This window comes from Cricetulus griseus, chromosome 5 (assembly GCF_003668045.3).
Source record: "Cricetulus griseus strain 17A/GY chromosome 5, alternate assembly CriGri-PICRH-1.0, whole genome shotgun sequence".
Taxonomy (NCBI): Eukaryota; Metazoa; Chordata; class Mammalia; order Rodentia; family Cricetidae; genus Cricetulus; species Cricetulus griseus.
In genome coordinates, this window is record NC_048598.1 from 188651573 (window position 1) to 188664233 (window position 12661).

The 12661-nt window shown below is 42.8% G+C and overlaps 1 protein-coding gene across 9 annotated transcripts in view; it reads right to left on the minus strand.

Moving 5' to 3' along the window:
• The window catches only part of Vrk1 (VRK serine/threonine kinase 1), a 69040-nt gene that overhangs the window by 13033 nt on the left and 43346 nt on the right, over positions 1 to 12661 (minus strand). For all 9 annotated transcript variants that reach the window (XM_035445485.1, XM_035445483.1, XM_035445481.1 and 6 more), the window contains exons 6-11: positions 10939 to 11047; positions 10732 to 10824; positions 8556 to 8688; positions 7704 to 7824; positions 7311 to 7369; positions 3261 to 3439 (exon numbers count right to left, since the gene is read on the minus strand). In XM_035445485.1, the coding sequence (XP_035301376.1) occupies positions 3261 to 3439; positions 7311 to 7369; positions 7704 to 7824; positions 8556 to 8688; positions 10732 to 10824; positions 10939 to 11047 (694 nt within the window). The remainder of the gene's footprint in view (positions 1 to 3260; positions 3440 to 7310; positions 7370 to 7703; positions 7825 to 8555; positions 8689 to 10731; positions 10825 to 10938; positions 11048 to 12661) is intronic.

Here is a 12661-nt window from a genome sequence, read left to right on the forward strand (position 1 = left end):
GCATGAAAGAAAGGTTTAAGATTATCACAGACAACAAAAGACACAAAGAAATAACTAAACCACTGAAACAAATCACACATGTAAGATGTGTATGGTCTCCACAACAGAAAACCATAAAGGGCACATGGAGGGGAACAAGTGAGCTGGCTTAATACCCACAAAACCTGATGATATGTGTCCAGTTCCCAGAGTATGGTAGGGAGGAGTGAACAAAACTCCCCGACAAAGATGCCCTCTTAACCTGCACCGGATACGCACACACATACACACACTTATCCTCTAATGCACTCACTCTGCCTTCCCCGATGTGGGGTGTGTGTGGGTGTGGGTGGGTGTGTCCTTAAAAAAAAAAAAAAAAAACAACTACTGAGACACAACGAAGACAGGTGAAAGGACACAGAAGGAAAGCTGGGGTGAGCCCCATTCATGGAAGAGAGAGTCCTGTTTTTAAAACAGCCGTTCTTCCAAAATTGACCCATCATATCCATGCAATCTCAATCAAAAGCTTTCAATTATTTTTGTGGAAATAATCTGATCTAACAGAGGGCTTCCACTTTGCCCTCATTTCAAACCTAGACCTGGCATTAAACACAAATATGGTCCACAAAGAAGAGTGGATGCAGTTAAGGCAGACCTTGTAAAGAAAGATACACATCTGCAGATGTATTGTTTGTCCAGGTTCTACAGCAAAACTATCCAGAGAAAGTAAACCCATCATCCATCCGCCTTTGAGATGACCACCTCTTCTGTCGGTAAGACGTAGAAGGGACTCTCCATGGGCAGATAAAGGGACCCCAATCAGCAAAGTCAACTCTACAGAGTGACATTAGAGGACTCTCACTATCAGATGTAACCATGAATCTAGCATTAGCAAGGGAACTACTAGGCAGGCAGTCACTGGACAGCTTGCGTCCAGAACAGACAAGACACGGTGACCTGAGAGGCACTGCATGTTGACCAAAAGTCTCTCCAGCAAGTGCAGAACAACCAGTGGTCCACAGGGGAGACCCCATCTACAATTATAACACTCCAGAGGCCAAGACAGGGAGACTCCAACCTGGCCTGCACAGTGAGTTCGGGCCAGCCTGGGCAGTTAGTGAAAGCCTCTGTGGAAAATCAACAGTAAAGAGGGTAGGTCCTGGAGGTACAGTAGGAGTCTGTACACAATGTGCATGAAACCCTAGGTTCACTCTCTAGGGAAGGGTGGCTGGGGTAGGGTGACAAAACAGTCTGCTCCACTTCATTTCACAAACAAAAAGATGAAAATCCAGCCAGACCAGGAACTTATTTCAGTTATATGACTGCCACAGGCCAATCTTAGTGTTTCATAATTTCCTTTTACTACAAAGAATAGCCATGTGTCAGTGAGTATAGGAAAGTCCCCAAGTAGATTAAACAAAGCTCCCAACAGTTCAATATTCAGATGTCCCCTTTCCTGCCTTCGGTGATGCTCTTTACATGTAAGTTATGCAATAGGAAGTCCCCAGCCTTGAGGACACAAGAAAACTATACGATCAGTTACTCTCCACAATTAACAAACCCACTCAGCCGTGAAGTCAGCGACCTAAGAAGCCAAGCTTCCTCCACCAGGTAGGTTCAAACCACAGGAATCTACAAAGGAAGTGGGTGTTTAACAGGGTACCCCTTGTTGCAGGTGATCACTTTTCAATGAGCAAAATGTACAGAAAACCACTGTGGAAGCTAGCTTTAAATACCAATGCAAAGAAATCCATGAGCAGAAAGACACATGCCAACGTAGCGCACTATTGGGCTTCCACTTTGCCCTCATTTCAAACCTAGACCTGGCATTAAGCACAAATATGGTCCACAAAGAAGAGTGGATGCAGTTAAGGCAGACCTTGTAAAGAAAGATACACATCTGCAGATGTATTGTTTGTCCAGGTTCTACAGCAAAACTATCCAGAGAAAGTAAACCCATCATCCATCCACCTTTGAGATGACCACCTCTTCTGTCGGTAAGACGTAGAAGGGACTCTCCATGGGCAGATCTCTGTGAGTTCGAGGCCAGCCTCATCTATAGAGTGAGTTCTAGAGCAGGCTACAAAGCTACACAGAGAAACCCTGTCTCGAAAAACCAAAAAGAACTTCACTTGTATGATTCCAAAGCAGCTTCATACAGTCTTAGAGCTGTGAGAGGATGTCAGTATGGGTTTTCTGCTCACAGATTTCTTTTCCACAGTGGTTTTCTCTAAATTTTGCTGAGGGAAAAGTGACCATCTGAAATAGGGGTGCACTAGCAACCTCCCGGTTTCCCTTGCAGATTCCCCATGGTTTGTACCTACTTGGAGGAGGAAGCACAGTTTGGCTGGTGAGAAACATTGTTCTAAACCATTTCTCTCCCCTATTCTCAACCACCATAGCTTACTAAATTTCAGACACTGAAGTGGCCTTTGTGACTCACGCCTTTAATTCCAGCACTTAGGAGGCAGAGGCAGGCAGATTTCTGCATTTGAGGCCAGCCTGGTCTACAGAGCAAGTTTAAGACAGTCAGGGCTATACAAAGAAACCCTTCCCCAACTATAAATAAACAAACAAATGAGCAAATAAATAAATGAGTAAATAAATAAATAAGTGGGTGAGTGGGTGAACGAATAAATAAATGAATGAATAAATAAATGGTGGGTTGATTACTCTATCAAACAATTAATTAATTTCAGGCTTTAGAACAACAAGTTCCTCAACAATTATCAAGAGTAACCAGTAAATACCTAACAATGCACAGCTATAAAATGTAACTTCTAAAGGCATCAGGGGCTCTATACACATGTACAGTAAGAACTGGCCATGACTTCTTCATATTTCTCTGCTAACAACTAAGTCCCTTAAATGCAAATAATCCAACATTCCTTTAAAGACAGGCCAAGTCAAGACATATGCCAACTTTCAAACAGAGACATCACCATATCCATAAACAAGGAGAAACTGAAGCAAGACTAAAGGTGACCTAGCAAAAAAGAACTCCTAATTTCAAATTTCAGTGCCCTATCAACACCTGATCTCAGGTGACAACTGAGGTCGTGTCAGACATTTAGTAACCTGCTCCTAATGTAAGAACTCCAACTACTCCTGTCCCTAGTCCTCTACAACTGCTCTCCTGTCAGTCTGCCCTCCACGGGGCAGTAAATCCTTAACCACCAACCCACCTATACTTTCTTGTTGAGCTAAGGCTTCCCCTGCCTACAATGCCTGTCAAGTTGAATCAAAAGAAGCCCAAAGGGTCACTCAACACCCAGACTTACCTTTGAGGCTGGTTCTGTCTCCATACTTCCATTCTCCACAGCACTAAAATCCAGTTTGCCATCATCTTTACTTCCTATGGCTTTTAGTCCTTGTGAAAGAATGTCACGTAAATCCTGATAAACAGGTTTCTCAGTGTAGTCCAGTAATTTCACAGTTTCCATGTACTTAGCAATTTCACCTAAAACAATAACACAATCATTGTATTACTCTAATTCACAAACCAATATGTCTATCTCATTTCTAAGCAAACAGTCCATGGCCAATGTAAAATTATAATACGTGTGGGCAACATGGTAAAATAAAAACCTTGTTCTCAATCAGAGCTCAATGCAAAGTATGCTTTCAAGTGAGACATAATGTAAAGGACATTTATGCAACCATAAGAGACAATAGGAGAACATGTTCAAACACACATAAAATGCAAATATAAAGGGAAGTCGGAGGGTAGTTTGTCCTGAGCTGCAGTAACCCTAGAAGCTATCAGTCCTGCTGATAACAGAAAGCTGCATGCTATGAGGTGAGAAACAGAACACAGAGAGCAGATTCAAGCAGCAGCAAGCCAGGTCCAGAGAGGCCAGGACCTCCTGGGCACTGAGGCAGTGCCCTGCATGAGAAGAAATCTCACCTAGCAGGATGGCCCCTCCCCTCACAAAGAAGTTTCCTTGACCTGCTCCATCATCAGGTCCTCCATTGCACAATCGTTACCACCAACCGCCCCAATTCCTGACCTGGCCCAGAGCTGCTCCCCATGAAATTCTCTGTCACTGGAAATTCTACCCTCCCAGCTTAAGCCAACATCTCTTCAGTCTTTCCTCTATTCCACATCAATACATGATGCTCTTTCGCCAGAGCAATGACCATCCACAGACACCCATATAACCTCTAGTTTAACTATTTCGGGGCCACTGTATGCCAGGCTCTATTCTGGACAGCTTAGATACAGCAGGGATGTAGGAGTAGTCTCAAAACTTCACTATCTTAGCCAGAAAAAAAAGGGGGGGAGGGGGAGAATCTGAAACACCTAAGACAGTATGATCAAAACACACTGTATGAAGTATCCAAAAATTAATTAAAATATATTTTTAAAAACTCCCAAGCTCTCCAAAACCTACAGAGAAACCCTGTTTCGAAAAACCAGGGGAAAAAAAAAAAAAAAAGCTCCTGAAGCAACAGGGCTAGAGGAGACATAGCTCAGCAGTTAAAAGCAGTGACTGCTCTTCCAGAGGTCCTGAGTTCAATTCCAGCAACCACATGGTGGCTCACAACCATCCATAATGTGATTTGGTGCCCTCCATGCAGACAGAATACTGTATGATTGATTGATTGATTGATTGATTGATTGATCTAAAACACAAAGAAAAAACTACTGTATAATAGATTAATAGATGGATGGATGGATGGATGGATGGATGGATGGATCTAAAAATCAAAGAAAAAACTCTACTGTAAGAGAGATAGAGATAGATAGATAGATAGATAGATATAGATAGATAGATAGATAGATAGATCTAAAAAATAAAGAAAAAAACTCTTGAAACAAACATCCAGTGTGTCTGGCAAAATAATAGAAAGCTTCTGTTTCAGAGAAGAAAATTCAGGACTTCACCTTCACCACCATCTATGCAGAACAGAACAGCCAAGTTTGTTTTACCTGCCATCGAAAGGTAGGACAGTAAGTCAAAGAGCATCAAAGTGTCTTCAGGAGCAAACAGCACATCCAGGCTGGTGTATGACAAAATGGTCTTGGTATGCAAATGTGTAATCCTAGCTTTCAGTAAGCTGAGGCAGGAGGAGCCCAAGTTCAAGCCAGCCAGGGCTATAAAGAGAAACCAAGTACTGGCACAAAGGGGTGGAAGGAAAGGGAAAATGAACAACAAAGCAAAATTCCTACAGCATCTATAAAGCTGCTAAAACCAATAGGTATACACAGCACAGTACAGAATAAAGAGTAAAAACACATAAACGTCTGCCCTGTTTTTATATACTGTTAAAACTTGGAAATGAAATGTTCAAACCAAAATTCTTAACATAGAATAAAAAAGTATCAGTTACCCAATGTAACTGTGATGACAGCAAGATTTCTGCAGAGACCAAAATACAACCAGAATTTAAGGATGGATCTAATGAAAGAGCTTCCGCAGTGGGTTAGAAGATGCAGGATTACAGAGGCAGTGGCTCTTCAAATCAAACCAGGCTCACTCCAACCTCAAAGGCCAGCAAGCATGAGGAGACTGCATGTGAAACTGACAGCGGTGCTACACCTTCAACAGAAATGCAGTCAAAAACAAAGGGAGGGGCTGGACGGATGGTCCCGAGGTTATCCAAGGATGTGGGTTCCATTCCCAACACCCACATGGGGACTCACAACCATCTGTAACTCCAGTTCCAGGAGACCCAATGCAGGCACTAAGCATGCATGTTGCAGTATTTAGAAGGGGAAAAAAAAAAAAACCCAAACACATAATTTTGTTGTTGTTGTTTGGTGTTTTGTTTTGCTTTGCTTTTTGAAACATGCTTTCTCTTTGTATTCCTTGCTGTCCTAGAATTCACTCTGTATGTACACCAGGCTGGTCTTGAACACAGAGATCTGCCTGCCTCTGTCTCCCAAGTGCTGGGCCTCAAGGCATGTGCTACTGTCATACCAGTAAAAAAATTCTTCATTAAAAAAAAAAAGAACAACAACAAAGGTTAAAAAAAGAAAAACAATAGCACTTGAGTACTTAAACCACCAGATACTGCCAGCCAGCAAGACCAAAGAAAAAGTTGCAATATCTGAGACAGTATGGATCAGGAATAGACAAAAAGAACAATTCAAAGAACAGAGTCCACAACCAAGTTCTGATGGAAGAAACACCAGAAGATAAAAGAAGTCTTTAAGACAGGATGCTAGGTTAAGTGAATATGACTACTTCTTACACATAGTCAAAGTGAACCCCAGGCAATAAGTAGGGAAAGTGCCCATGTGCATCGGACAACATCTAGAAATGCAATAAAATACATAAATAATGGAATGTAGATATAGCAGAGCACCACATAGACATGCACAATGGAAGTCTTACTGCACTCAGCCCAGGGCTGGGGACCGAAATAGATGGGAACAAAAGAGCATACTGCCCAATCCTCCTCTCCATGGTCTTCCCTTAACCAGGAACTAGAATAGTGGTTTTCAACCTGTGGGTCACCACCCCTGGGGAGGGGGTCACCCCTGGGGAGGGGTCAAATGACCCTTTCATAGGGATTGCTTAAGACCATCCTGCATAGCAGATATTTACATTACAATTCAAATGAGTAGCCAAAGGACAGTTATGGAGTAGCATTGAAAATAATGATGGCTGGGGGTCATCACAACATGAGGAACTGTATTAAAGGGTCACAGCATTAGGAAGGGTGAGAACCAGTGCTCTAGAGAGTAAGGCCATTGGCATCCCTTCTATTTCAAGCTGTAGACTCTTGATGAAAGTAAAAGCCAATGACCTCATGATGACCAAAATGGACACAGTTCTCACATCCTCTGGGACAGTCTTCCCAACCTCCACACGGCCACTTCTTCACCTCCTCCCTCAAATGCTGCAGTGTCCCCTCCACAAGGCCATCTTCCGCCACCCTGCTCAAAACTGAAACTCTCTTCCCTCCACTCTGTGCCATCTCTATATTCCCAATTGCATTCCCTGTTTTCTTATTCTCCAGGGGACTAACAACACAGTGTGCTAACAAAAACCATTGGTGAGTACTTATCCGCAGCTCCCAACAGCAGTGCCAGCATCCTGAGGGCAGGGGTAAGATGCAGCCTGCACTGACAGCAGTCTCTGGTGCATAACATAATACAACCTCCATAAACACTGGCTAAGTGAGCAAAACATGATTCCCCTGCTGAAAGCAAAGAGGAACTACATGAGGCTCCAAAGCTCACCAATCAGCAAAGTTGCTTTCGGGAAGAAGGTGTACCCCCCAACAATGGTTAACATCCTAAAATGCCCAGACTCACAGGCTGAGGTCTTTTTCCTCCTGGAAAACAAAGCTCTATGAAGGTCTATGGAAGCCTTCCCTACCTGGCTTGTTTTTCTCAGGAAAGCATTTCTCCATCAAAGCTGCAACATTGTCCCTGTATCTGTAGAGGAAGGAGGGAGTCCTTAGTTACAAGTATAATTCCTAACAGGACAGCACAGCAGGCAGTGCTGCTATGGAAAACATCAAAGTTCAAAGAGCCCTGCTGTTTAACCTGCAACCTTCTAACTCAAATATCACTGAGCCAGGTGTGGTGACTGTGACATGCCTATCATAGAAACATTCGAAAGGCTGAGGCAGGAGGGCTCAACAAAGCACTGCCTACAAAAAATAAAATAATCTAGAAAACAAAACCTCATAGATCCTGTCAAGAATGTCTGACTAAAATTCTTTTTCCCGTCAACACCCAACTCAAAATAATGTAAGTTGCCCCTTACCTAATTTTAGAATCTCTTACGTAGTTAGGATCTTTCAAATTATCCTCCCAAGGAAGACAGCCACTGAGCCACTGGATCATGCAATAACCAAGTATTTCCAAATCTCCACGTCGTGATGGGGCTACAAAAACAACAGAAGATCAAGCATAGCACAATTTCAGAAAGACAGAGCAGTCCACTCAAGTCTACTTTGTGGCAGAAACATCTGTCAGCATGTAATGAAAGCATTCAACATTGGGCTGTATAAAAGAAATCTTTATCTCCAACTAATAACTTACTTAAAACCCAAGCTGAGAAAACTCAGGGCTTCAAACTGCTACTACTGATCTCGGAAATAAAAGTCTGAAAACACCTCATATTTACTGTTATTGCTGGGAGACGTGAAGATACTAAAATGCTGACACTGCTGCAGGACCCCCACACTACACTCAACACTGTCAGGTCCGCCACAGCAAAGGGCACAGAGAACAGACTACGCTAGCTTATGCAAAACATAAGCTACTCAGCATGAAGGAGTGGTATATACGAAACCAGTACACTGAGGTGTGGGCCACAGAACCAGGATGTAGAAAACACAGCTGCACAGAGGTGAGCTGCGGGAACCCAAAGGTCCAGATGCCCCTGAACGGCAGGGGCATGCCCAAGAGCCTTACTCAACTGTAGGAGCCAAACCTTTGCCCTCTTTCTCACCCCACTCTGCTTCTTCAGGTATTCTTTTCAGTCTCCTTATTTACTTAGTGTAATTAAGTGTAGAAATCCAGATGGAAACATCAGCAAAAGCTACCATGGACACACCAGGCCACTGTAGACACAACAAGCTACTGAGGACGTAACAGCCCACTGCGGACATACCCACACCATTGTGCGCATCGATGCTGGTGAACTCCAGTGTGCCATCATGGCACCTTTTGGGATCTTCTTTGTACTCTTTATGAACTCCATCTGGGCAGTACCGATAAGCAAGTCCATAGTCTACCAAGTACACCTATAAATTTCCAAGCACCAAATTAAAGACAACAATCAATCCACATGTATTACTCAAAAGTGCAGAAATGAAATACAATCACTTGGGGGTAGATTCACCTACAAGGGCAAACAGCAGTTCTCCAAACAGGTCAAAGCTAAAATGAACACTGCAGCAGGTACTGAACCATCATCACCACCACCCCCCACACACACACCTCCTCTAGAATGCTGGGAATTGCACCTAAAGTTTCAGAAATGCTAAATGAGAGCTCTGCTACTAAGCTATATCTCCAGTAATTCTCACTGTTAAGAAATCCTATTTTGTTTGCAGTACTGAGTCTAACTCAGGACCTTCCTCCATCACTGAGATATCCAATCCTCTCACCCAAGAATTTTTACTTATTAAATATTAAATATTATTAAATACTTATTAAATATTAAATGGCCATGACGCTACAGTCCCTACAATACTATTTCACTTGGCACATTTTCTTAGAAAAGTAGGTGCTAAACTTCTAACTAATCCTCTCTCCATGGGCAAGACTTACAGGTGTCAAGTTTTTCTTACAGAGTCTAGAACCAAGTAAACTTCCAAGACTCTTTCCACAAAGAAAAGTGAGATGAACACTGTTAGCACACAATACAACAGTTGCCTTCAACCCTCGATTCTTTACTTATATAGGCCCATGTACTTCATAAAAATGGTTCAAGGGCTATAATAATCAAAACTCTTAGGTGAGGCCTTTCCCTACTTCTTAAATACTATATATTAGAGTTGAGTCTCCCAGGTTCAAACTAATTTGGAATACAGATGGAGAAACCCCATGGGCACAATCTGTTGCTCTGACCAGCGTACAGCATTAGCACATGTGACTTCCATCTGACAGCCACAGGTTAGACCTGATTCTGTTGCAAATGCATGCACCCATATGCATGGGAGCACAAAGGTGGACTCAATCCTGAGAGGGTGAGCCCATCCACACATGTCTGAAAGGCAAGAGAGCCACACATAGCTGCCTCGTGAACAAAAGCTGATCATCTAGTCGAGTGCAAACTAACAGGAGTTGAATTCCTAGTAGTATTGTGCCAGTTCTTCCTACTCCAGCTAAAGGGACCTTCACTGTTCAGGTTCTCGGCTGTGTTCAAGGAAACAGCTCAGATAAGATGGCTGGGGAGAAGTGAGGTGGGCCTTTCGATGCCTCACAGAGCACCCAGCACTGCAGCTCTCTTTTTCTTGCTGCCTCCACAGATCCCTTATGCTCTCTATAGCTTATGGAGGGGAAACAAACACACTGTGGTAGAAAAGGGGGGCAGTCAAAAGAAAAAGGGAAGTCTAAGCAGTAGGTGGTTGCAGACAGGTAGGTTTATGAGAAAGAGCCAAGTGCACAGAATGTGGGCAGACCACTGCACCAAACCAAGCACTCAGAACTTCCTTAGAAGTGCCACATAGCAGTGTCAACTACACCTTTGCACAAATCACGGAAATGGCTACAAGCATACTGTATTGTCACTGACAACTGAGCTGACCCCAACACAGGTATGCAACACAGCTTTCTCCTCTTAACATAAAACTACTAAGGGGATGAAGCAGACTGGAAATGCACACCTGCACTGCAAGCACACTCTGGACACACTCTGCCTCTCTGGCAGTCTGTACACCAAATGGCTCGAATAATCCACATTAAAGACCAAACTTTCCAAGTAACAAACACTTACATCTGATGGATTTCTTGAACAAAGGAAATAAAAAGGGTGACAGACAAATCTAATTCATTGGTGCACTATATAATTTTAAGCTTCCACCCCCAATTAGCTATTTGAAATTCATATAAATATCAATATCAAGCACTTCTGAATATTATTTAGGGCAATTCAGCCAACTTGATAAAGTGCCAGAAAACTGCAACAGAAATGCAGAATGGCAACTGTATAAACGCATCTGAAGAAATAGTACTGTTAGCGCATCTACTTCCAAACAAGAGAGCTGTGGGGGTTTAGTCCAGAATACCCTTCTCACTCACACAGAATGTTTTACAACAGTAAAAACTGAAGCTGTAAGGACCTGGTCAGGGTTCTTGTAGCTCAGAAGAAGGTTGGAGGCCTTGATGTCCCCATGCACATACTCATGCTCGTGGATGTATTCCAGGATATCCAGCTATGGAGAATACACAGGAAATGAATGCAGTACCTAACACAGCCAGCAGAGGACTGAGCTGCAACAGAAACCAGCCCTTAACTGTATTCACAACAAGGAGCATAGCTCACATACAATTCTTAAGCTTAGCTGCAAGACAGTTTTCCTAGAAAACCTTCTGGCATTTGCTTCATATATTTTCTGAAGGTCACTCCCAAAGCGGTCCATTATCATAAACCTGTAACTGAAGACAAACAAGAAAAGTCAGTGAGGGAAATAACTGGGAACATGTACTCGGAATGAATACTCTCCCTTCAGATTATGTCAAGTTAACGCTTAATAAGGCAGTATTATAAATAGAGGACGGAAGGGGCGTGAACATGAACCATGAAGAATTTCTCCCAACTAGATATAAAGCTCAAGAATTCAGAATGTTATACTGTCCTGTCTCTAGGGCCTCTTCCTGGTCCCAGCTAGTTTGACAGGAGACAACGCTCAACTTAAGACAATGTCTATACAGACTCTAGCAGACTCATCTACAGTAAAACATGCCCCCTCGGCTTTGAGTGAGGGTACTGATTCTTATCTTGAAGTTAACCGTGCTGTTTCTAGACAGGAGCATCCACCTGTGACTGTGTCGCCATTTTTAAGGCAATTTCAACAATAAATATTCAGTTAAATCAAGGTTGTCAAGAGATGGCTTAAAGACTACATTCAGTAAAACTGTCCAAACCATATAAAGCGATTAGATTATGTATTAAACACTAAATGGTCAAGATATGGGAAAGAAATATCTGGCAGAAATGATGAATTTTGGTTTTACCATCCACCTGCTGTGTCACCTTGACCATGTGATATCATTCTGGAGAAGTGAAGGGAGGAGGCAGGTCTCATCCTCCCAAGGGGTTCAAACTCTAAGGCTACACACTGAGCAACACTAGAGACCTGTGATGACACTGCCCAACTCCTCTAAACATCACTCTCACCTCCAACAGCTGTCCAAAATCTAATGTGTCTATTTAAATCATGAAAAGAGACAAACAAGACAAAAGTCCTCCCGTGGGATGAGCTCATAGCCATGAAGTCAGAAGTCAGCCGGCACACTTCACCCCACGGCACACCTCACCCAGGGCACTCACTAGGCAGGTGCTCCAACAACCTATTTATGGAAGAAAACTGCTAGTAACCTCCCCTCAAATGAGTTGGGCCTATGGTTAGAACCACTATCCCCCACACACTAAAATAATCAATACTGTACAACACGAAAGTCACACTCACATAATGTTGGCTTTTATGACAAATAGAGTGAGTTACAAGGAAAGAACAGCCAGCGAATACTAAAAGACTGTATAATAATATAAAATATAGAGTCCTACCCATTTCTGAATCACAAGAGAATTAGAGACTGTCTATAGATCTAAACAGTAATGTTTTAGACAGTAAAGTTTATGTCAAAGTCATACTATCAAGTAGGGGCAAAATATATCCATTTGTGTTAAGATTTCTGCTACCCTGACTGCTAACATAATAGAGAACAGTCATGTGACTTCCCAATATCCCAGGTATGGCAGGTTTTGCAAAGCTGAAAGAGCAGGATTTACACACTTGCCTTTACCCAAGAGTTAGCCTGTGTGATCACTACAATACTCTGAATAACCAAGTGTAACCTTTGCTGACAGTCTGTGTCTCAGGGTCACTACTGCTGTGATGAAACACCATGGCCAAAGCACTTTGGAGAGGAAAGGGTTTACTTGACAATATCATTGTTCATTATCAAACAGGAACTCAAACCTGGAGGCACGAGCTGATGCAGAGGCCATGGAGGGGTGCTGTTTACTGGATTTCTCCACATGGCTTG